Consider the following 24,433-nt stretch of genomic DNA (forward strand, 5'->3'; position numbering starts at 1 on the left):
CGGTATTCTTTGCTATTTGAACTTTATCCATTTTAGAGGGCGCTTATTGATCTTTCTATATATGATTACTAATCAAAAGAAAACAGAAGCGATAGGACACAAGAGGTATATAACGGTAAAACCAAAGTGATATGAATCTTCAGGAGCATCATAGGCTGAGATCTCCCTGGGGTACAAAGCACGATTCTCACAGCTGCCGCTTGCTTGCTAAATTCATAAGGAAAACATATCTGCCACTCCTGTTAAATCCGGGCCATTATTGATATCGACTTTCCCTCCTTCTTGTCCTTCCATTTCCGTCGTGTAACGTTCCTGGAGTGCAGATTTAGGCTTCCTTCGAACAGGCGGGGGGCCAGCAATGCGCCCCTGTTCGCTAATGCTTACACCCCGCAAGCCCTCTAATAAACCAAGGACTAGAACCTTTTGCTGGCGACTAGACCGTGACTCCCGGAGCCCGGCATATGTAGCCGCGACCTTGCTTTTTGACATATCAGGTAGGCTTTCTATGATCTTTGTCGGCGTGTCGCTGGTAGCCCCATATACTATCCAAATTGAAGCAATAAGTTGCGCGAGTTCCTTTTGCATGTCAACAAAATAGGGCTCGTGGACGGATGTGATACATGCTTTTAGGATATCTGTACTGATGAACTCGCGGATACTCTTCGCGGTGGGATCATCGATTTCGAGAATGAATACGTCGAGAATAGATCGGATGACACGAGTTATGATGGCACAACAACGGGTGTCCTTCATGCGGATCGCGTGTGTGCAGAAGAGAATTACCGGTTCGAGAATTTGGGGGGATGAAAGAATGAAGCGGCGTATGGAGTCGCCGGGGGAAGGTTGGTTCGCAGTGCCATTTTGTTTACTTGGGTCGGTAGCCTTTTCCGGATCTATTTTTCTTTCGTGAGAAGTGTTAGAGCATAAAATCGAAATCGAAAGGGATCGGGAAGAGACTGACCTCCCCGCTGTGGGTCAAGAAGGCTCGCCACCATGATGACCACGGAGTAAGTTAGTTGGCGGAGTATGCTTTCATCTTTCATTTCTACCGTCAAATCTGACTCCACCATCCCAGCCTTTCGATGCTCTATCATGTCCCACTCCGCAGTAATCTTCTTGTCGATTTGAATGAATAGAGCAGATAAGATTGGAGGCAAGAAATGGCGTCGATATCTTGCGGGGCAATCGTCAACGATACAGCGGGAAACATTGAGCAGCACAGACAGCTGATGGCAGGACAGTGATGTTGCATCTTTAAATAATGCTTGAGACAAGGGAACAGGGAGTTCTTCAAAGGAGTAGAAGTGCTCCCGGAGTCTACTCATGCTGTAAAGAATGGAATAGCAAGCTTCTCGTACAGCTCTCACTTTCCCTCGAACAGAGGATGAAAATCCCTCGAGTGTGGATTTCGACGTAGTTATGCGCGCATAGAAATCTTCTTTGCTGCCACTTGAGATACCAGCTTGCCAAAACCGATCTGTGAGGATCCGTCCAACAAGTGGGGCCATATCTTGTGGTAGTCCAGGACAATTTTCTGAATTGTGAAAGGCATGTGCATGGCTTAACAGCTGGTTAGCTTTATGTTCATAGATTGGAAGGATTACGTTGCGAACCTCAAAAGCTGGAGCAATGTCGGGAGAATAAGGGGGATTGAGTCGCGCCATAAATCGCACGCAATTAAGTATGCTGGGTCGGTGGTTTGTAGCTTCTCTGTGGATACCGATAGCATTGTTTTCGTCATTCGCAGCGGGAGTTGCTAAGGATGTTAATCGAAGTCCTTTTGATGATGGTGTGAACTCATGGCGTAGTACCTGGAATTTTGATGTCATGTGGGCTTGTATTTTCCTCCCCTCCTCATCCAAAGGTATCATGGACCAGTCCTCCACTTTCTGGGCTTGGACACGCTGTAGATATGGCCAAATTTGGTCTAATCCAAGCAGCTGACAGAACCCCCCGAAGGATGCTGAAATTTGCCTGAACTCCCCGCTACTCCATGATTGTATAATGGGTTCAATAAACAATCGTAGTCGAGACTGCCGTAGAGTAGGGTCCACCTGCGGCGCCCGTTGCCTGGAATACTTTAGAAGCCTGGTCTCTGAGTTGTTAGGACGGACTTACATAATAATGAGAAGGATCGAAGAAAGCTCCATTTGGGGCTTGTCTTCCGCGCTGGACATCGAAACAATCTCCTGAATTTTTTGTTCTAGAACATCATAAAACGTCTGGCTGGTCAGTAGCAGCCAAGCTTTCTCATTACGACATGAACTTACCGAAAAATAATCGGCGTAGCGTATGGTCAACCGCCGTACTTCGTATGTAGCCGTATTGTGGAGTTCCTTCACAGCTTCAGAGTAGGCAGGATATTCTGGAAGGTCGGGAAGGCTCGTTGTTAGAATATGCTCCAGAACCTTAAGAGCGAAACTTTGGTTGTTCTTCAACGCTTTGTAACAAAAATCAACGGAAAGCCTTATGACTCGTTCTTTAACAACCGGATCCTATTTAATTTAGTCGACTTATGTAAACGGGAGGATAGGTACCCAGTCCTTACTTGAAAATTCTTTTGCATTAAGTTGAGCGCCCACGACTCTAAAGAACTTTCCAGTCCCAGTCGTTGCTGTTCCTAGAGCTGATGTAAGTGTTAAGAAACTGCCTTTTGTAGGGAAGTACGAACATCCTGTTGTGGAGAGTTTCCATGCGCCTCCACCCATTTGCTGAAGCCCCTTAGGGTAGCTTCAACGACAGTGAACTGAGTATCCGCTTGCAACAAAGGCAGGGAGTGTTTTTTAAAGGTTGTAGCTAGTCATGTCAACTAAGTTCTGACGCATATTAAGTGGGAGAACTCACGATTGAAAGGAGCGGTTGCATTATATAGATTGTTCAAGACATAATCCGCTCGAGCGAGAATATGTGGGATCGCATCATGTGGGCATCGATACACTATTAGTTCAATTGTTTGAGCACAGTATCGCCGGTAGTTCCCAACGAATGCATGCCTCTCCGGTATGGTGTCGATGTCCTCGTTTAGAAATATAATCGTCGGGTCATCAATGTCTTCGGGCAAAGTTTCGTAGCGCACAAGACGTTGAGTGCATGTTTCAAGTATTGGCGCGATAAGTCTGTGGATTACATCCAAGCCTGTGATTTTGCTCAACGCTAGTAGTCTGGACCATGAATGGAGTATGGGTATCGACACAGTCAGACTGGGATGTTGAAGGATGTTCATAAGAAATGGAAAGAATGTTGCCAAATCGATATCCTTATGGAAATCGAAGTTCTTCTCCTCAAGGAATCCGGCAATATACGATATCAGCTGGAATGATGTAGGTTAGTTTTTGAAGACCCATACAGGAATTAGCGATGTTTACTTCAGATAATTTCTTAGATATATTGTATTTCGAGACCGATATATCGTGTACGTCAACAATCGACCAGTTATAGAGATTTTGCAGAACATGGATATTTTGGGTTTGGTATACTAAATTGACAAGGTCCTGGAACTTCATCATATCATGATTCCTGCTGTATAGGGCATGAAGAGCATCGATGGCAGCCTAGCAACATTATCAATCGTCGCCATTTGAGAAAATGGAGAAATCAATCTGGAGGTGGGATACTTACCATAAGAATATCATCGTCCTGGACCACTAATGCTTTGAAAATCATTTCGACACACATAGCTCTCGATATTGCCAAAGGATTCGACCACAATATTAGTGATCGCAAGGTCGCTAGTGCTTGTATGGCGCATATTTTGGCTTCGCGTGAGCTTTGGATGTTATTTAGGCATTCGCTCAAAAGGTCGCATGTCATGAACAGCCACCCACGGCTATCGTGGCTACGATAGCGTAGCTCAGTGTGGTGATCTCTCCCGGGATGCAATTCTTCGAAGACTGAGTTAGGTGGAACTATTTCAACAAGTGCGCGATGGAGAGGAGTTTCGTGCGATGACGAAGTTTTATCGTCGTGATTAAAAATATCGTCGGATAGAGTTTCTAGAATCGAAAGGACTAGTTTCTTATGTGCCCAAGACATATTCCATATCTGAATCAAATCGGCGTCCATCTCCGTCCATTTACCAGCGCCCCAACTACACTTTGCTCCTTCTACCCATAGAAGCGCCACTTTGTTGCCGATAAACGACTCATCCTGGGGACTGATCGATTTGGCCAAAAGGATGATTTTCCCTTTGGCACTTTCCTGTTCTTCCTCAGACAAATGTGAATAGTTATGCCGTAGAAAATGCTCAAGTAATGACAGACCGAAATGGCGGAGGATAGGAGAATCAATCTTCTCTATTGCCAATGCATAGCCAGTATCAGCAGCTGACTTTGCATGTTTCTGAGATTCGAGGAATTCGGAAGCTTGTTGCCGGATGGCGTTGGTTGAAGTTGGGCTGTGGATGATATCAAGAGCTTGTATGATGTTTCGAAGGTTCGGCACCACAGAATCCAACATGGTACTACCGCTACCTACAGCTTGAATATTCGGGGAAAGAGAGACAGGCCCTGCCATTCTACCCAGAGCTGCAAAGTGTGCTGTATGGACGAAGAATACTGATATCAGCGTTTCATGGTTCTAATAGTGGCGTCGATGCATGGTTCGAACTCTGCAGGCGTGGTGAAATTTCGAGATCGACTGGTGAATAATTCGCTGCCATGCGCGATTTTGTATTCGTCAACGAAACCTCCAGCTTGGAGTCTATTTTAGCGCCCTTTGGATGCCTGGGCCGAACAGTAACAGCTGGCAATTACTGGGGCAGTCTGGTTTGGCGACAGTTGACAGTTGACAGTTGTTGAGAGAACTTGTAACAAAAACAAAGAGAGGGAGAAAGAAAAAGAACGACAAGAGAACTGATGACGATCTGCGGGATTGATCTTGGCTTTTTTCCCGCCAGCGGGTTCCGCCCCCAAACTTCCGCGCTTCGACAACATCCGAATGACAAGTCTCATCTTTCGATTTGCGTCCATTTTGCTTCTACCTCCCTCCCCGATCATGCCATTGACAAGCGCGGGCTCATGCGACCATGGGAGGAGTCTCTTTTACCTACTAGGTTTTGAATTTTCGTCCAAGATTCTATCAGTTTGACCGCAAACTTTTATTATCCCTACATGTTTTTACAGCACACTGACAGAAGTGGTGACTATACCCATTCATGATAGACGGAAATGATTTAGCGAGTCAAATTTGTTCTTCTAGGAATTTCTTCGATTTCGCTACGTCCTTCTCTCTATCCACCTTCGCCGCTCGCCAACCCTCGACCCACAATCTTGATCTCAGCATGACTGGACGAACTTGAAACTTTCTGAGCACCTTAGGAACATAGGAGCTAGCAAAATACCATACCGTATCCTCGCGGCGCCCCCCCCCCCCCCCCAACCAAGCTTTTCCCACCACCTCTCTTCGCCCCTGGCGCGCATATCGCAAACAAGCTAAAGACTTCCTAGCCCCCTCACGAGCTCAAAACAATAAGCAGTGTCGGTCTGAGAATCTATCACAAGCCTTTGTGATTTCGTGTTCAGTGTCCATGAGAGGCTCTTCATGGTAGTATATTCGTCAGCACGTTGCTGTCGACATGTACTGCTACCAGTCACTTTCTCATTAGAATGAACTTGTTCTCGCGCCCGCGGCAAACTGATTCCGGCCAACAGCATGATGCGGTTTAACAATACCATTGGTTTTGCTAGGGAGTCTCCTACGCAATATTGACCCCTCAACATGGCCAGGGGAATGAAATCTCTATAGCACGGCATGGGTAAAATGAATAGGGACGTTGCGGTAAACTAAAGCCAGTATCCCACTGGTGGGAAGGAAAAGTGGCTGAACTTGCCGCTGTGAAAGAGCTTCCCCCACCACCAATACCTTCGTCCAACCGCGCTCTTTATGTGCTACGTATGCCATATGTGGACATACAGCGTTATCTTTCTTTCGGCTAGCAGACACGTCAAATTTTGAAAGGATAGGTATATTTTTTACGATTGAGATTAAATCACCATATCAAGGGATTATCCAAGTACCTATCAGGGCCGTACTCTGGCACCCTTGACCTGGCTTTTATGTGATTGTGTGGTCGCCTGTTCTCTAGTTTAGCTTTGACTCATTGACTGAGCTGTGAAATATAGACCTGAAGAATCTTATTGTTAGGTTGACAGTCTTCCTCTTTATATGATTGGACTAATACGGTTGGGCACGGAAGTAACCTCGAATCCTGGTATCTGCCTATGTCAGTGAGTTATCATTCTAGATTAGTTTGGTTACTTCCATGTGTCAGGGCCACGAGGTACTGAGTGATTCCTGCAACCGACTTACAACTTTTGCCAAATCTGGTGCCCTGCATATGGAGTCATGCGCCGCGGATGAAAAATAGCGCTTTGCTGGGTCATAACAATCCTGACGCTCCTCGATGTTTGAGAACCGTTATGATTCTGATATCCCAGCACCCTCTACTCTTTCGCTGTCACCGCACTACTACTCAATACGCTTGGCCCTATGTCAAAAAATCCTGTTAATAATTGATCTACACACTAAGTGTGGTTGTCCAAAGTTACTGCCGATTCAATACCATACAAGGGATTATTGCTCGAAAACTAATGGGCGGTAGAAAAGTAGTTGATAAAATTTGTAGTACGCACTATCAAGACTCTGTCAGATGTTCAATCGTCCACAGATAAGCGCCAGCAAGTCAGCCAGCCTTGCTGTTGAATTCTGTAGGAGCCAATGATTCTGCACCATAAGCGCTGGCTGACGACATATTGTTGTGGGCAAGCACTCTGTAACATCAGCGGCAACACCCCACCGCTTATCATTTACTGCCACCATCAATGCCGAAGATATGTCGTTGCTATTCACAGGCCAACATTGCTACAAGTTGGCTAGTGATGTACCTGTCCGTCTGACCTAGTTTCCTGTTCTTCTACTTCTAGACCTTCGATCTGCTCCATTTACCGTCCAAGCGTTGTCCCTGGATCGATACTCACACTGACGATGGATAGCAGACCCCCGCAGCGGAGCTCTTTTCAGCGGCTAGAGAAAGTTTGTGCAAAACCCAGAATTTCATACAAAATCCCTACGACATTGAAGCTGACCAAATACTTGTAGCTCGGTGAAGGCACCTATGCGACCGTATGTTGCTACGGCAAATTTTCTGTTCTCTTCAATCTGCTAAAAGTAGTCAGATAGACCATTCTAACTTCCCTTATCTAGGTTTATAAAGGGAGAAACCGGCAAACTGCTCAGATGGTAGCTTTGAAAGAGATCCATCTGGATTCGGAAGAGGGTACTCCATCCACTGCAATTCGCGAGATCTCCCTGATGAAAGAACTAAAACATGAAAATATCCTATCTCTGTATGATATAATCCACACCGAAAACAAGCTGATGCTTGTTTTCGAGTTCATGGACAAAGACCTGAAAAAATACATGGAAGTGCGAAACAACCAACTGGAATGTGCCACTATCAAAGATTTCATGCACCAATTACTGCGTGGCGTTGCATTTTGTCACCATAATCGTATCCTGCATCGAGATCTTAAGCCCCAAAACCTGTTGATTAATGCGAATGGACAATTGAAATTGGCAGACTTTGGTTTGGCACGAGCATTTGGTATTCCAGTCAACACCTTCTCGCACGAGGTCGTTACGTTGTGGTATCGTGCCCCAGACGTTCTCCTCGGAAGCCGTATGTACAACACGAGCATTGATATCTGGTCTGCCGGCTGTATCATGGCAGAAATGTATGCGGGACGCCCTTTGTTCCCTGGCTCTACCAATGAAGATCAATTACAGAAAATCTTCCGCCTGATGGGAACACCGTCGGAGCGTTCTTGGCCTGGGATCTCACAATTTCCGGAATACAAACCAAATTTTCTGGTGTATGCCGCACAGGATCTAAGTCTGATCCTTCCCCGGATAGATAATCTAGGTCTCGATCTGCTCAATCGCATGCTGCAGTTACGCCCTGAGATGCGGATCAGTGCCGCCGACGCTCTTCGTCATCCATGGTTCATCGATCTTCTGCAACTTCGATATCAAAATCAGCAGCACCAACAGGAACAATAGCATCCAAATGGAGGAATCTTGCATAATTTGAGCGAATGCATCTAAGGATATATTTTTATTTAACGGGGGTGATGAATGTAAAGTATTGTACATACCTTGGTTCCGGTTTTTGTCGTGGCTGGCTCCTACCAGCAATGGCTTGGATATATATATATATGACCCTCGTAGTTTCCACTCTAAATTTGCATGTCATGCCATTTAGTTTGACGCCTTACATTGCATAGTTACGTTACGAATAATCGTGATGATAGTCCCAATCTTAATCCCCCTTTCGCTTCCGTTCGGTTGCTGATTGAATATGTTGGAATAGCATAGGATTCCACCTGTGCTATTTATCTTCACACTTATCTCCATTTCACGCTCACATTTTGGTGAACTAACAAGACCTGGGACCATGCCATCTACAGAACAACAGGGCTGTGAGAAACTAAGAATTCTCGACGTTGTTGATTGTCAAATTTGACGAAATCAGATGCAAAAACGACTGACAAAGTAATTAGAAATGGGGCAACGATTTGGAAGCGAAAATTCATTTTGTTCCGTCAACTTCTCAAACCAAGGGTTTAACGGTAACGACACGACATCATGAGCAAAAATGAATGAGATGAAACAACGGAAGCCACAGCTGTATCAGTGTTAGCTTGTCAAATCAGAAAAGTGCATGAAGGAAAGTCGTGTATATCAACGATATGATCAGCAGTGTAACAACATGTAACTCTGGACGAATCAATTGTCCGGGGCAAAAAAGAAAAAAAAAGACGTGAAATAAGTGGCCAAGAGAACGACATTCAAAACACCGAAACCCACATGTCTAATGAGGCAAAAAACAAACATGAACGAAAATTATGAAGAGGATGAAATAGGGGATGGAGAACATGCTATCTAGGCGCTACATCACATCACACTGCAAGAATTACGCTGGCATTGCTCAAGGTATCCTTCATCCTCACTGGTGTCAGGAACAGTCGCAGCTTTCCGTTTTAGCCCCTGAATTTTGATGTTTTGATCCCCTTCTGCATGCCACCATTTCAGCATTTGCATAGTTCCAGATCCAACCTCTTGAACATCAATCGCCCATTTTCCACCACTAACAGCTACCTCAGTGTTCATTTTCGGATAGTGCCACTCGGGGAGGTAGATAATAGAAGGTGCAGCCTCGGTTGTAGCAGTGTCGGCAGACAATGATAGTGTGAAAAGACAGTTTCGGAGATCAAATCCATATTCTTTGATGGAGCCGTGGGTAGCGACAGGGCTGGGCCTTATAAATGCTTCTGCTGCACGGAAGCCAGGCTTATCCGTCAGCTCGGGAGATGGCTGTGACACTTGACTTATAGAAGGTTGTGGAATCGCGTTTTTTAGATTTTGAGAAGAAACATGGGTAGCTGAACTGCTTTGAGCAGTGGAGAATGTGGGAGAAGTTCGATCAGAGGATGTGGAGAGCCGATTTTGCGGAATATTCCCTAGCACATCCAGATCTTGAAGAGGTAATTCTAGGTCATCGGCTGAAAATATGGAAAGGTCCTCGCCGTTCCATCGATCCCCCCATTCATGGCAATTCTACAACAGTTAAGTTGGTTAGTGATTTCACTCGTTTTTATTTGTGTTTTTGGGGTGACAAATGACTCCGTACCTCTGACGTATAACACCACAGCGAAAAGCCATTTGATCCACTCCCTTCTATCGCAAAGTGATTTGCATCCATTGCGCTGGTTTGACTACTAAAATCGCCTGTTTTATATGCATGTTTGTCATCCATATCGTACGGAATGCCAAGTTCCGTGAAAACCATAGGGTGGAGACCCATATAATCGAAGCTCTCGTTTCGCAAGTAGCGTAGTTGATCGCGGAGGCAATTTCTAATTGCAGTTTCACCTATTTTAATAGCAAAAACCGGGCTGAGATATTTGCCCCGTATAACCCCCACAACGTCCACGTTGTAGATGCGATTCCTAAAAAATTGCAAGTCAATGATTTGCACAATAGAAGAGCAGGCGCATCCACTAACCAGTGTTTGGTCATGAGCGTGAGCCCATCATACTGATGCGCGGCATGGACCATGTTTGCATCATCATCCTCAGTTCCTTTGATGGACGGAGGTAACTCCAACACAGCTGGCTGGCAAAACATGATAGCATTGGCATGCACGCTTCTAATGGCATTTTTGAAGTTCCTATAGTGATCCATAAAATACTGATTCGTAAAACCTTCGTAGTTGAGGGTTTTACCCGTCTTTGGGTCCTTGGCAAAATAGTCCTTTTTCAGCAAGCTGTCGGTGTTTGGATCCCAGACGCCGTGCTGAGCCCAGAGGCATTCTCCTAATTTCCACTGATGATCTCTTTTCCAACCGTAGAGGGTGTCGTCAAAATTGGCGTTCAGCCACGCACTTTGGCCCTTAGGATCAACCAGTTCCCTTCCAATTTGGTAGGGCCCAAAGCTACCAAATCCCCATGTGTTCACTTCGCATGCACGGCCGGAGCCGGTCAACATCCCTTGAAAAGCAGTGGGTGAGGTGCCAAGTTGGAGGTGCTGATCTGAAGGGATAATAGAGAGATCTTGGATTCCTACTAGCCCTCGATTCACCTCATTCATATTTTCCCACCCAATTACGACCTCGTCCTCCAGATCGCCGGCCTCATGGATTCGGGTTGCAAGATGTTTGCATGCATTTATATAGTGACTTTGGAGGTAATCTTGAATATTTTTACCGTCGATAATTGCCTTTGGCGCGAAGTCTTTTCCCGCCCAGAAAAGGGTGAAAATCGTCTGGCAGACGAGTCGGCTATAATTCGTGCTCCAGATCATTTTCGGGAAGGACGCAGGCTCTGGGAGATAGGTATTTTGCACAAGGGCAGCTTGGGTAACATTGAAGTTGTGAGGATTGAAGCCAGCCGCGTAAACGGTCCACATAGGAGCCCCTGAGCCGCCAGAGAATCGAGACCACTATGTATTTATTGTATGTTAATGAAAGTAAATCTGTATCTAGCGTAGATAGATATCCAATGGACATACCACATCCTGATGAGGGTCCATATACACATAAAACCCATAGCTTTTTGCTAGACGGAGTATTTCTATTGTGAATTGTATAAATTCCTCATCATATTTGCCGGGTCCGCTATGCTCGAGAGCCTCCCAAGTAAAAATATATCTTATGAAATTGTAACCCCATCTCTTTAATCTTGTAAAATGAGTGTGCGCGTCTTTCAGTTCGAACGGTCGGCCCACGAAAGAAACATTATCCCCGTCATAGAAGTTCTCCGATACGTACGAAGGTATATTAGGCTTTTTGGGATATTTAGCAGCAGCATCCACGTTTATTCCTCTCAAAGTGACCTCTCTGTTCTGTGAATCCCGGAAGGTGCTTCCTTCGACCCTAAACCTTAGGGGGGCCATTTAGAGAGATGTCGCTCGAGTGAATGGATTAGGGTGTGGTATGGACCTCGAGGGAGAGCTTCGAGCTTGGCTGGATAACGGAGGTTACTGTGGGAGTGAACGAGCGAGTGTTCAGCGTTAGACAGGTAAGCCAGTTCGAAATAAATGATTCCACTAAGGACAATCAAACTTCGGCTGGAATTTTCCTTACCTCTGCAGATGTTGATGCCCTGGTGGTGCGCTCACGTCGTCCAGCTTGCATTGGCGGTGATGCTGGCAACTAACGAAAAGAACCCACAGGGAAACCACAGAGTTAAATACCAGTATTTATATATTTTCTGTCACAACTTGGATATTTTTAAAGCAACGCCAGCGGCATGAGCAGAAACAGACACTGGTCATCGCAGAACCGGTTGCCACATGTCGTGAACAGGCATTCATGACATCAAGCTAAAGCTCGGCATCATTGCATAACATAAACCCATGTTCATAGGGTCCGCTGATGCGTGATACGAAATACGAAATACGAGACCGATACGAATTCTCTAGCCAACAAACCGTCACAAAACGTCCATTCGAACATCCTTGGATAACGAGCGTATCTCTTCCGGAAAGTTTGAGATAGGCAGGCCATGTCACATTACATCAAATATAGAGGCTAATACAGTAATGTCGGCAAAAGAATCTTTAAAGTCTATCCGCGCTTGTTTGGATTCCAAAGACTTTGAGCAGGCTGCAGGGAAGGCAAAGGACTTGTGTGATAAGGATCCTCAGAACTACCATGCGTATGTGGAAGCAGAACCCTCGGCCAGATCTGCCTGTACTAATCGGTCTATTGCCAGACACCTGTTCCTCGGACTTGCGCTTGATAATTTGAATGATTTTAGAGGGGCGGAGACTTCATACCTAACAGCAACTGCTATCAAGGATGATGATCGGACAGCTTGGCAGGGTCTACTCACCCTGTACGAGAAGCAAGATGGCAAGTATTTAGATCAGTATCGCAAAGCGGTAACAAGGTTGTGTCAGATACTAGCTGCAACGTAAGTTCTCATTCTCCCAAGCCGTCGCATGCATAATATATCCCGCTTCCTGACACGAACTTCAGCGACGACAAAGCCAGATGTCAATCTGCGGTCCAAAAGTATGTCGAATTGACTAAAAAACACGGTTCTAAGGCACAATACAAGCAGGCTTTGGAGCTTCAACTCCCTTCTAGCTTTTTGTATGACATTCTCGAGGGTACTGTGCCACATCCCTCGCACACATACCTTCGTATCATAGAAATATGTGAAGCGGAGGAAAAAGAGTTTATCAACAGAGAGATTGGCGAAAGACGGACCAGGTTGGGCGCTCGGATTGACCAGGTGACCCTCGAGGTGAAGCGTGAAGCCTTCCAGCGTAGCAATTTAGATAACCTCTGTCGTGAAATTATTAATTGGTCCAATGATGATGGGGCTCGCCGGAACTACGAGGAGAAGTTATTGCAACGAGCTTATGACTGGCTTCAAGTTCTTGCAGCAGGCAAAAAGAATCCAAAGCGTGAAGAAGTACAGCGTCTTGCTAGGGAGATGGTCATAATCAAACACCCATTTGTGCTTGCCTGGAAGATTGTTTTGGAATGGCAGGATGGAGATGACCTTGCGGAGTTGGATATAAATTTGCTAAACGATTTCATAGAGCTATTTCCCGAAGAGGGCTTAAGCAAAGTCCTGAAGGGGTTTCTCGGAAGCGATATCTCACCATTCCCTAAAGAGCTCACCTCGCAGTCACCGAAAGAGAACAATTCAAACACGGGGTCAAGTGAAGCCAACAACCTATCTAACCCAGAGGACCGTCTGCTATTGATGGCGGAGGGGCTGGAGCAAAGTCCAGGTTCAATCCTTGCGCACAGGATTATGGGTCAGCTTTACTTGTCTTTGGACGAGTTCCAAACTGCAGTTGATGTCGCTCGCAAAGGTATAGAAGTGATTACGGAGGTGCAACGCTTAACTGGATTGAAACTGCGCAATGCCACTGACGCTGTGAATACTACTCTCGCCAACTCCCTCATCACATACCAATCGCCAAAAAATCATCCTGAAGCAAAACAGATATTTGAAGAGATGTTAAATCGCAGGCCAACATCGACTTGCTGTTTTCTCGGAATTGGTCTGATCTTAGAAGAAGATCAAGACTACGCCGCCGCAGTGGATTTTCTTGAGCAAGCGATGGAGCGAGACCCCACTAATCTAAGAATAAGGAGTGAACTGTTCTGGTGCAAGGCACATAATGGCGAACTTGAACTTGGGTTACATGGCCTACAGGAAACTGTAAACATGATGAAAGCCGATCATATGCGAAATCAAGACCTTAGAGCGGAGATATTATACCGGATCGGGTACTGCCAATGGGAATTAGATCCTTCGTTTGCAGCTCGGAAGGATCGCACCAGAGCTTACGCCAGCTTTCTTAGATCTATACAGTCGAATATGAACTACGCACCAGCATATAGTAGCCTAGGGATATATTATGAGGACTACAAAAAGGACCGGAAACGAGCACGCCGGTGCTTCCATAAGGCTTTCGAGATTTCCACTGCGGAAGTAGATTCCGCCGAGCGTCTAGCTAGGGATTTTGCAAACCAGGGGGCTTGGGATATTGTTGAAACGATATCCCAAAGAGTGGTGGATTCGGGAAGGGCGAAACCTGCTCCGGGCTCGAAAAGGAAGGGCTATAGCTGGCCATATGTAGCTCTTGGTGTGGTAGAGATAAGCAGACAACAATATACGAAAAGCATAGTCGCGTTCCAATCGGCGTTACGAATATCCCCTGATAATTATCAATCCTGGGTCGGATTGGCTGAAAGCTATCACAATTCCGGCCGTTATGTAGCAGCTACCAAGGCGTTTGAACATGCGGAGATGTTGGAGCTCAGCCTCCCAATATCTGAAAGGGAACAAGTTTGGTTCGCTAAGTATATGTTTGCAAATGTGAAGCGGGAACTTGGAGAATACGAAGACGCTATTGCGAGATACGAAGCGGTATTGAATATGAAACCAGACGAGTTCGGGGTCACAATCGCCCTTCTGCAAACCCTCACTGAAAATGCATGGAAGTGTGTCACATCGGGTTTGTTTGGAGAAGCCGCTGAATGCGCAAGGAAGGCCGTCGAAACAGGAATATCCATCGCACAGCTTCATCCCGATGTGTTCAACCTGTGGAAATCAATCGCGGATTCCTTTTCCATCTTCTCCTGGCTTCGGGGAAAGGCATCCCTTATGCCTATCACTGAATATAAAGGTTTTATTGAGAGTCAAGCTGATATGGCATCGTTTGAGATTCTTGCAGACGAAGATGGTGTGAGGACGGATTTTGCATCACTGCTCACTAAGTCGGATTCTGAAGACGTTTTATCACCAAACATATGCATGCACGCTGCAATTCTTGCCCAAAAACGTGCCGTATCCATATCCGCTACTGACAAACATGCCCAAGCAATAGCATGGTATAACCTTGGATGGGCAGAATATCGTGCATATGTTTGCTTGCAAGATGAGGCTAAATCGAAAATAAATAAACCTTTCCTAAAAACAGCAATGAGGTGTTTCAAACGAGCAATCGAGCTCGAAGCTGGCAACTCTGAATTCTGGAATGCGCTGGGAGTAGTTACAACATCCTTAAGCCCCAAAGTCGCACAACATTCGATTGTGCGAAGCCTGCATCTGAACCAAAGAAGCCCTCAGGCCTGGACAAATTTAGGTGCATTGTACCTTCTTCACAACGACTATGAGCTTGCAAATGAGGCATTTACTAGGGCACAGTCAACGGATCCGGATTTTGCTCACGCTTGGCTTGGACAGGGTCTCCTTGCGTTGCTTTTTGGAGACACAAGGGAAGCCAGAGAACTTTTTAAACACGCTTTTGAACTAGGCAATTCAGCGTTAACGTTCCCGAAAAAACAGTATGCAGTTTCCGTATTCGACCATCTTATGTCCGACACCATGATGCATGTTGATATTCAACAGCTCATCCATCCCCTTTTTGCCCTCCACCAACTCCAAACCCAATCGCCTTTCGACCTTCAATTGCAGCATCTTTCAGCTCTCCTGGCTGAAAGGATTGGAAGTTTTACAGACGCTGCTTCTAATTTAAAAAATGTGTGTTTTGGTATGGAATTCGAATACGAGAAGTCAGAGGCGATGTCATCATTATCTCGGTTTGCCCAGGCAAAATCGGATGCCGCACGAGTACACCTAGCTCAGATGGACTATGACGCTGCAGTTGACAGCGCAGAAACTGCTCTAAGTTTGTCATCCGAGAATGCACCAGAAGAGTTTGATCCCCTAGTCAATCAGAAAATACGGCTTTCATCACATCTGACGGCAGGACTGGCCTACTTTTACCTCAAGGATATGGACAGGGCAATCGACATGTTCCGTGATGCCCTGCAAGAAGCTGATAGCTCACCAGATGTGGTATGCTTACTGGCTCAAGTTTTATGGGCCAAAGGCGGAGAAGAGGAAAGAGAAGCGGCTCGGGTTCAGTTGTTGGACTGCATTGAAAAGCATCCTACGCATGTTGGGGCCGTAACACTTTTGGGTGTCATAGCCCTGTTGGATGCTGACGAGGATTCAATTGAAGCAGTCGAGTCCGACTTGCAAGAAATGCGAACAAGTGACGATGTTAGCATCCACGATCGCGCCAAGGTCACAAAGCTTCTATCAAGTATTGCCACGCTTGTGCTTGCGAAAAACCCTGAAGTACCGAAAGAGTTAAGACAGCGTCAAGAAGCTATCACGTCCATAATGCTTGCCCCATATCAGCCACAAGGATGGGCTGCACTGTCAACAGCATCATCACTTTACCCGGCTGAAATAGCATTACAAACGGCATTGCGAAATATCCCCCCTAACGGGACGCTTGAATCAGAAAAACTGTGTCATTACTATACCCTAACTGGCCGTCGAGATGCAGCGGTTAGGGCGATAATGATAGCGCCTTGGGTATCGGATGGTTGGAAAGAACTTTCGCACTGTATATCAGTAGAGTGATCGTGTGGAAAGGTCTTCTATCAGCAGATGTTTCGTTTCTGTAGTTAGTGGTGGAACCATCCCATATCTTTTAATATAGAAGAGCATACAAGAGATATAGAAATAAACAGACAATAGACCAAGCAATCATGCACGCGCCAAAATCAACTCCCACGGATACCATTAGAGCATAAAATTTAAATACCTGTTTCACGTTCACGTAACTTCAGCAGCAGCCTGCTCTTCCAACCTTTCCAATAATCTAGCTTTTCTCCCATCTTTCCACGCCTTATCCATCCCCTCGATCCTCCCTCCAAGCACACTAACGCAGCTCGGCTCCAGCAATAACATCCCTCTTGCTACTGTTGCGTTTTTCACCACCATCTTTGCCCCGATAGACATCTTCCCAACCCCAACTTCCTCTACCCGTTTAAATTCTATAGCAACAACTCTCGTTCCCTTTGCATCTTGGAGCACTAGCCGATGTGGCCCGCCACTAGCCGTTGTGGAAGATGATGTATTCCGCGCCCCAGCCACATTACTATTATTTGTTCCAGATATATTTGCTGTGTTGTTGGTGCTGTTGCTACCAGCAGCCGCAACATCACCCGACTCATCCCGAGTGACTGTTCGTATTATCTCTCGTCCACGACTTTCTTCACCGCGCTCGATCTTTTCAATTGCTTCGACCTGACTCCAGAGGCTGCTGCCTATGTCCTCTATATCGAGTACCTGGAGTGGAATTGGCCCGCATATTCGCCGTTCTCTGACTGTGGGGTCTAAAATGTCCGCTGGGAGGATTTGGGATTGGGTAGTGACTTCGAGAGAGGTTGTGAAGTCGGAGGCAAGGAGTCGGAAGAGGGCTGTCTGGGTGAGAGCGGAAAGGGGAGTGATTCCTACACGTTGCGAGGAGAAAAATTGAGAGAGCCAGGTTTGCGCGACCGGGAGGGATTTAGTGGCTAGAAGGTGGTTTGATACATAGTTTTGAGGGTCAGGGGCCATAATTTGATTGAATAAGAGCAAGGAAAACCAGTTTCAGATAATTTTTGGTGGTTAGAACTCTTCTTAATCTTTAGATGTATAAATATCTAGGCAATTGGAATTATGTTCAATGTGAGCAATAAGAGACCAAAATGCGACGCAAAGCTCAGTGGGGCTAAATAGCCTTTGTGCTGGGACGACTTAAACCACCAAAAACTTTCCACATCACTGGCTTCTCATTCTCCATACTGAAGCACTTTGCAAGCCAGCATGAAACATTTTCCACACTTCTGCAATTATGCCAGTATCACTCTCCGCTGACTGATTGAGCGTCAAATGCAGTCAACGCCAACATTCTGTGTCGGTGTTTGACCCTTCCAGCGGTCAATCTTTCAGTGTATTCGACCCCGTCAAGGGAATATGTTGACGGGCGTCGTTGTGGTCAAGTACAGGCCTCGTGTAGATTGAAGCATCAATTCCATTTAACCGCAACATTCATCTATACTAGTACCAAAAGTTCGTGTGTGCTCCGGCTGGACATACATTGTGATGGAACGCATCAAAAGAGATATAAATGGTAGTGGCTGGGTAAAGCGAAGTGAGAATTCAAGCAAAACTTAGTTTGCAATTTACAAAGATGGTTTTCTGAGGTGCGAGGCCTGAAGCATGGATAATGCTTTTGTGGCATGGAACGCAATTCTAAACTAGAGCCTGAAAATTTGCGAACTTATCGAACAGAATACGCCTTGGTCTCTGGTATTCAGTCTCAACATTCTCGCTGGCAAAGATGATATTGTGGATATTGTTGATTGCGAAGCCATGTATTGGCTTCTATCGTAGGGAGCACGGAACTTCTTCCCACTAAGTCAACACGCCAAACCTTTTCTGCGTCAATGAAATGGGCAAATGCCTGAGCTGATGGTGGAAAACTTGAAGATATCTAAATTGTCCGGGCTTGTAATTTATATCATTATTTCCTTTGTTCCAATATGTAAATAAGAGGACCATTTTCATAGCAAAGTTGTCCTTGCCATCTACCAGTGCCGTCTTTTTGTCCTGCTGGCAATAACTCATCGCCTCAGTTGAATCCATTCGCTGGTAATCATAAGGACCTCCGTGCCGAGTCGATCTTTGGAAAACGAGGGGGGGGGGGAATGTCCCTGGAATGGGCGATTGAAGCGCCTACGACAAATGCGGGCGTAAAGCTCAATACTAGTAGTATACAAAGAGAGATAAGAAGCGACATGTGCCTCACGGTAAAAAAAGATACACGGAATCCAATGACAGCTACTAGATAGACAGTGGAAGCCTTACAGATTTCTCCTATAAAATATAGTAGTTGTCGACGTTGGTACTTGGACGTACGCCTGGTGTTGGTAGACCGTAGTTGAGAACCTGGAGAGAGAAGTCTCTGCGGCTGATTTTCTCCACGTGAATGGTGCACGGACCAATAGTTTAATTCTAAATCTGGTCTCGTTAGCTCGGAGGTCTTGGCAAAAAAGAGTCCCAGGCTACCTCAAAATCGACCATGAGCGGGCCCTTAACAGCAGTCTCAGACTACACATTTCTATCACCATGTCAACTATATCGCCTCGTCCTTCTATAACATCTGCTCGAACCCCTACACCGACTGGATCCCGTCGGCCGTCTCTCGAAGCCAGCAGCTTGGCCACAAGCAACACATCAACCCCAACTGCCAAAGCATCTCCATCTCTTGCGCACCGGAAAAACCGAGCTGCGTTACGGGACTACTACAATCTCCGACCTGCCCACCCTGAGCCACCTCATTCCAACAATTCTCAATCTCGAAGCGTCTCCCCTAGCCTCAGTTCTCGCGCTTCAGCAACCCACCCAGCCCCCGTCGAAGCGCATGCCGAACTCGACAGCCCCAACTTCGATCCGTCCGCTTACATCACCCATTTACTCTCAACCTCCTCCCTCTCAACTATTCTCAAAGCAGAGAATTCATTAATAAGTGATATCCGAACGCTCGATGGCGAACGTAAAGCGCTTGTATACGATAACTATTCCAAACTGATAAAGGCGGTGGAAACCATCGGGAAGATGCGCGCTAGTATCGACGAAAGAGGCCAGCCTGTTATCATGACGAAGACGCTGGGCCCGGCAGTTGGATTTGTGGCGGAAACCGCAGCGGCACTGAGTCAGGAGCAGGAGGAATTTCGGCGGGAGCGGGTCGCTCAGAAGCAGCCAGGCAACCTGGATCGAGAGAGGGAGACTGTGAGATGGGTTCTCGCGAGCCCTAAGCGGCTTAAAAAACTGTTGGATGATGGCAAAGGAGAAGAAGCGGATAGAGACTGGAAGGAGGTAGAAAGACTGCTTGCGAAGTGGAAAGCGGTGAAAGGGGTTGATGAGTTAAGAACGGCGTGTGAGGGAATTATGATGAAAGGAGAATAGGTTTCTCTGGGCAGGCTTTCCTTTTTGGATCGTTACTACCATGCGAGTCTGCAATTTTGCAGAGTGCGGCTCCTAATAGGCAACTCCAAAAACGGTGAGGAGACCGCCTCACTGGTATGCTGCAAACCGTCACCCTTGGATGTTGTCAGCTCACTAGCTAATTCCGCGTGGTGATTGCAGATCTTCCTCAAGCACAAAAGCCCTAGGCTCCTAGCCTTGGGCTCACGATAAGCGTTGACACGTCCATACCTTGCGACGGGAGATCCAGTATGGGTTGCCGATTGATTTAAATGCACAAATTTATTAATACACTTGATGTGTACACCATTTATCAACCAAAAATGAATGCCTGGAGTGTCACGGGTGAAAAACTATTTTTAATTATATTCCGTTATCTTAACGTAGCCAGAACATGCATATGTACTGCGTATAACTTCAACCAAAACTTACTATCAAATATAACATAAGAATGCAAACATCAACCTACACATTCTTGCCTAACGTCCCGTTCTACATTCTTGACCGCTCTAGAAGAGTCTCAATTTGTTCAACTATATCAGCTTTGGCTAGTTGGCACCACCAAACCCCGATCCACCATCATCTGTCGCAACTTTTGCGCCGATACCCAGCTGTCCGCGGGCGGTCGATTCCGCAACGATTCTCCAAGCCCTATCGACTTGTCTTAAGGATGGGAACAGCACCCATTTGCTTGATGTGATCTTGTTGGCTCGTGCGGCTTCCAAGATCTCAGCATCCCGCATGCGGCGTTGTATACCAATTCTCTGCTCCAATATTGACCATGGCCTGTCATGTAATTCATCATGCAGGGCCATTTCTCTGATTATTGAAGGTTTCTAGAAGCTTTGTGTCGCGGTCTCTGAAGTTGCTAACGTCTTGGTTCGAATGTGGATCTAGATTAGAAATGGCAGGGTTCCTGATATATATCCAGTTGCTTACGGAGGAAGCGCTGGCAGTCCTCGGCAGGAGGCGGGCGAGTGTTGTTTCGTTACAGTTGTCGATACTATCAATGTTTCCTTTGACTTCTTCATCATCATCGATGTCCATCATGTTATCAGCCATGTTACTACCACAATTTCGCTGCTGGGCAGTGATGGTTGCTAGAGATCTTGGATGTATAGATGTCCAGTAATGGAGAAGGTCGAAACTGAATACCAGGTCCCCAAGGGCCACTACTTGACTATCACCAGGTGTTGGGCCTTATGTCCGTTATATTTTATCCTCTATCTTTGGAATAGGTACACTGTGTGGATGTTGTACCGTAGAAGCTTTGATTCATCAGATTTGTAGCCATCGGTTTCCACACTGTGTTCTGGTGGATTCCTCATCAGAATGCATTCTACCCCATTGAAGCAAAGCCGATGTTAATCCACAAGTAACAGGAGCATTCCAACTTGATCATTTCCATGAGTTTTGAAGCCCTGTTGCTGGTACGAACGCTAATCAACCTTTAACTCACAGATTCCAGGCAAATTGGAAGCCTCGAATATATTAAGGCAGACCCGTTGGCTTGGAAAAATGGTTAGATAGTATTCGATCTCGAACCTTAAAAAGAAATGGGATCTATCCACCCACCAGCTCCAAGAACCAGCAGTGAGATGTATGACCCATTTCAATGCTCTATCAATTAATTTTCACGAAATTGAGCAGATAGCCTCACATCAATATAAATAGTTGCAAATATACAAATACTAGTATCCACGTGCGTCATCCCAGTGGATATCACCAACTCACTCTCCGCAATGACGAATATTCAAAACTCCCAGTCACTATATACAACTTTCCTCGAACAACCTCCGAGTTGCCTGGAATTTTGTCCTTCAGCTCCTGACTATCTCATCATTGGGACATATCTTTTATCTGAATCGTCCACAGCAAATTCGACTGGCACTCAAACAAAAACTGGGACCATACAACTTTTCAGACTTGATCCTGAGTCCTTTCAACTGTAAGATTATAAAATGAATATAGGAGTATATAGTTTATCTGCATATCCGTCGAAGTTGATTTACGTAACTGGGTTATTTCCAGATTTCATTGCTGACTAGAACTATAGGACTCAAATCCACAAAACTCTGCTACCCCACGCAGTCTTCGACGTTCACTTCTCTCCCAGAGACCCGAGTCTATTCGCAATCGCCACAAGCGCTGCATCTGTGTCATTATACAGCCTTGAATATTCCTCGCCACAAAACCCCCATATCATCATCCACTTGACCACAATAACCGTTCACGAAAACCCAAGCACCCCCTCTCTCTATCTCTCCTGGCTACCGCTATCACATTTAACGGCAGGGAACAAAGGAAAAGAAAACTCTCATGCCCATGGCTATTCGCCTGATCAGCTATCTACAGACGGCTTTGCTGTCTCGTTTTCAGATGGCCGAGTCTCCATATTTCATACTAATTCCCCTTCGCACGACTTCTCCCAAGATTCCATGACAGAGATAGTGTTGCCAGGTGAGCCAGTAGAGGTCTGGTTCACTGCGTTCCATTATGGCAAATCGTTATCCGGGAAAGAGAATCTCCTGTTATTCTCTGGGGACGATTTTGGGGTTCTGCGTGTGCATGAATTTGTAGCCGACGGGGAAGGGGACGAGAAACACAGACCGTTATGGGCTGAAGGGCAATTCCCCGCAAAGACGACGGATGTCAGTGTTGGTGGAAAACATCATGGAGCAGGCATTACAGCGATCCTGCCTTTGTTTACTGAAGGTAGCGACACAGTGTTGCTTACTGGGAGTTATGACGAGTACCTCCGTGTATACAAATTTTCAGGGCAAGCGTCGGTTTTAGCCGAGGAAAGATTGGGTGGAGGGGTGTGGAGGTTGATGGTCATAACAGAGGTGGAAAATGAACCTTTGGCGATGGAGGGATCTTCAGATATAAGATCACACTCGTATTTTGTTCTCGCTAGTTGCATGCATGCCGGAGTGAGGATAGTCAGGGTGACATGTTCTGTTGGTAAGGATACGTCAGCGGCGGGGGTGTGGGAGATTGAAACCCTGGCACAGTTTACGGAGCATGAGAGTATGAATTATGCGTCGGATGTGTGGAGAGGCGGAACGAAAGTTGGGACTCAAATTGGGAAGGAGAGCGATTCCTTGCTATGTGTCTCAAGTAGTTTTTACGATAAAAGGGTTTGCGTATGGAAAGTAAAGGTTTAGGAGTTGAGAAGCCTACTTGGCAGCTCGCTTTTATTTTGCCTGCATATGGTGGACGGATTGATGGGTGAAGAGAACCAATGTCATAATGCCGGGCATGAATAAATGAGCCTCATCCGTTATCTATGTGTTGCTATAGAAGAAAAGGAAAATGTGGAAAAGGGAGGCTCCGTTGGCATTTATGGAAATGCTATGTAAAACCTTAATCGATGACGTTCAAGACTGTGCATTTAACACTTTTTATCCCCTGTGGTAAACGCCTATGATATGGGTTTACAGATGGGAACCAAGAGAGGCGGACGGGCGCGGGAGCAAAGTACAACAGTCATAATTACACGATCGTCCCCAACTGCTGAGCATAGCCAATGCCATTCTCAATAATCGCGCGGCTGGCGTGTGAGACACTTGTCTCCGAACCTTGTGCGTGTTCCACTTCTGATTGAGGGAAATATATTCTCCCATCCCTGAGAACCCAACCTCGAGCTTGAGCAAATTCAACGACATCTCCTTCAGAATCTAGTTTTAGAACATCTTTGGCGCTCGATATGGAGAGGGATTCGTACGCCTTTTCAGCGCTGGCGGCCATCCACATTCGGATTGTACTTAGCAGGACCTAGACAGATGACATTAGAGATGAATTGCAAGGAAGTGGAGATTCTTCCTCACTTCCATTCTTGTATCTTTCTCTAATAACATAAATCACGAGCCCAGAAGTCTCTAGAGGGTACATACCGGAGAAAATATTTCAAATTCCTCAGGCAATTTTGCTTGTCCCGACAAACCCCCCGAATTCTTTTTGTTTCTCGTCTGGTGTTTCAGCTGTTCCCACGCCACGTTATACCTCCCGTCCGTCATACTAGCCGCTAAGTCGATCGGGTATTTAAGTAACGGATCATTTTTGACGCTATCCTCATCCACGTCCCTTAGCCCCGCCAAAACCGTATCAAATTCTGTTATATTGCCCTCGCTCAACAAATACACCAGATATAGAGCCGTAATCTTGTTTCTCTGGCTGGCGCTTGGATTTAGACGCTGCAGCGCGGGGTCTTTGGCCATCTGCAGCGCTTGCTCTCTGTCGTAGAATGGCTTCAGTAGCTTGTAGCCGGTGGTGAAAAGGACTTGGTTTTTTGGGTCATTCTCTCCAAGGCGCAGTGAGGTGATGGTGGATAATTCTAGGGCTTCACGTGCGAGGCAAAAGAGTTTATCATCGACTGAATCTGTTAGGGAAAAGGCACCCAATTTGTGAAGTATTGGAGCTGTTTTCTGAACAAGCTTTTCAGCTTGATAGAACTGTTTGTGTTGGAGGTTGGACTTGAACGCGGCGATGAGGTCTAGGAGGTCTTTGACGTCCTTGCCTGACATTGTAATGAGGGTTCAAGAGTGGCGTGTGTCGTAGGGAAATGAGAAATATGCGTT

At 46.0% G+C, this 24,433-nt stretch overlaps 9 protein-coding genes across 9 annotated transcripts; 4 read left to right on the plus strand and 5 right to left on the minus strand.

Moving 5' to 3' along the window:
* Positions 1–213: 213 nt before the first annotated feature.
* HCBG_00238 (karyopherin MSN5) lies at positions 214–4,512 on the minus strand (the record flags this gene model as incomplete). Its single annotated transcript, XM_045427288.1, has 8 exons — positions 214–893; positions 962–2,070; positions 2,119–2,222; positions 2,271–2,495; positions 2,549–2,620; positions 2,672–2,796; positions 2,845–3,310; positions 3,619–4,512. 8 exons carry the CDS (start codon positions 4,510–4,512, stop codon positions 214–216), a joined length of 3,675 nt encoding a protein of 1,224 aa, XP_045291263.1.
* Positions 4,513–6,829: 2,317 nt separating this feature from the next.
* HCBG_00239 (cyclin-dependent protein kinase PhoA) lies at positions 6,830–8,055 on the plus strand (the record flags this gene model as incomplete). The annotated part of the gene is made up of 3 exons (XM_045427289.1): positions 6,830–6,883; positions 7,096–7,119; positions 7,201–8,055. 3 exons carry the CDS (start codon positions 6,830–6,832, stop codon positions 8,053–8,055), a joined length of 933 nt encoding a protein of 310 aa, XP_045291264.1.
* Positions 8,056–8,478: 423 nt separating this feature from the next.
* Positions 8,479–11,671, minus strand: HCBG_00240 (hydrolase; the record flags this gene model as incomplete). Its single annotated transcript, XM_045427290.1, has 5 exons — positions 8,479–9,612; positions 9,686–10,004; positions 10,061–10,995; positions 11,065–11,535; positions 11,639–11,671. The coding sequence occupies 4 exons, from the start codon at positions 11,446–11,448 to the stop codon at positions 8,950–8,952; spliced, it is 2,301 nt and encodes a 766-aa protein (XP_045291265.1).
* Positions 11,672–12,096: 425 nt separating this feature from the next.
* Positions 12,097–16,584, plus strand: HCBG_00241 (superkiller protein; the record flags this gene model as incomplete). The annotated part of the gene is made up of 3 exons (XM_045427291.1): positions 12,097–12,212; positions 12,270–12,470; positions 12,536–16,584. 3 exons carry the CDS (start codon positions 12,097–12,099, stop codon positions 16,458–16,460), a joined length of 4,242 nt encoding a protein of 1,413 aa, XP_045291266.1.
* Positions 16,585–16,655: 71 nt separating this feature from the next.
* Positions 16,656–17,441, minus strand: HCBG_00242 (uncharacterized protein; the record flags this gene model as incomplete). Its single annotated transcript, XM_045427292.1, has 1 exon — positions 16,656–17,441. The coding sequence occupies one exon, from the start codon at positions 17,439–17,441 to the stop codon at positions 16,656–16,658; it is 786 nt and encodes a 261-aa protein (XP_045291267.1).
* Positions 17,442–18,574: 1,133 nt separating this feature from the next.
* On the plus strand, positions 18,575–19,835 carry HCBG_00243 (uncharacterized protein; the record flags this gene model as incomplete). Its single annotated transcript, XM_045427293.1, has 2 exons — positions 18,575–18,676; positions 18,801–19,835. 2 exons carry the CDS (start codon positions 18,575–18,577, stop codon positions 19,833–19,835), a joined length of 1,137 nt encoding a protein of 378 aa, XP_045291268.1.
* A 566-nt stretch (positions 19,836–20,401) lies between these two features.
* HCBG_00244 (uncharacterized protein) lies at positions 20,402–20,915 on the minus strand (the record flags this gene model as incomplete). The annotated part of the gene is made up of 2 exons (XM_045427294.1): positions 20,402–20,689; positions 20,793–20,915. The coding sequence occupies 2 exons, from the start codon at positions 20,913–20,915 to the stop codon at positions 20,402–20,404; spliced, it is 411 nt and encodes a 136-aa protein (XP_045291269.1).
* A 680-nt stretch (positions 20,916–21,595) lies between these two features.
* HCBG_00245 (uncharacterized protein) lies at positions 21,596–23,131 on the plus strand (the record flags this gene model as incomplete). Its single annotated transcript, XM_045427295.1, has 2 exons — positions 21,596–21,801; positions 21,910–23,131. 2 exons carry the CDS (start codon positions 21,596–21,598, stop codon positions 23,018–23,020), a joined length of 1,317 nt encoding a protein of 438 aa, XP_045291270.1.
* A 217-nt stretch (positions 23,132–23,348) lies between these two features.
* On the minus strand, positions 23,349–24,379 carry HCBG_00246 (proteasome regulatory particle lid subunit RPN12; the record flags this gene model as incomplete). Its single annotated transcript, XM_045427296.1, has 2 exons — positions 23,349–23,630; positions 23,750–24,379. 2 exons carry the CDS (start codon positions 24,377–24,379, stop codon positions 23,349–23,351), a joined length of 912 nt encoding a protein of 303 aa, XP_045291271.1.
* Between the last annotated feature and the right edge of the window lie 54 nt (positions 24,380–24,433).

The sequence above is a fragment of the Histoplasma capsulatum genome (genome assembly GCF_000150115.1).
Source record: "Histoplasma capsulatum G186AR genomic scaffold supercont2.1, whole genome shotgun sequence".
NCBI lineage: Eukaryota > Fungi > Ascomycota > Eurotiomycetes > Onygenales > Ajellomycetaceae > Histoplasma > Histoplasma capsulatum.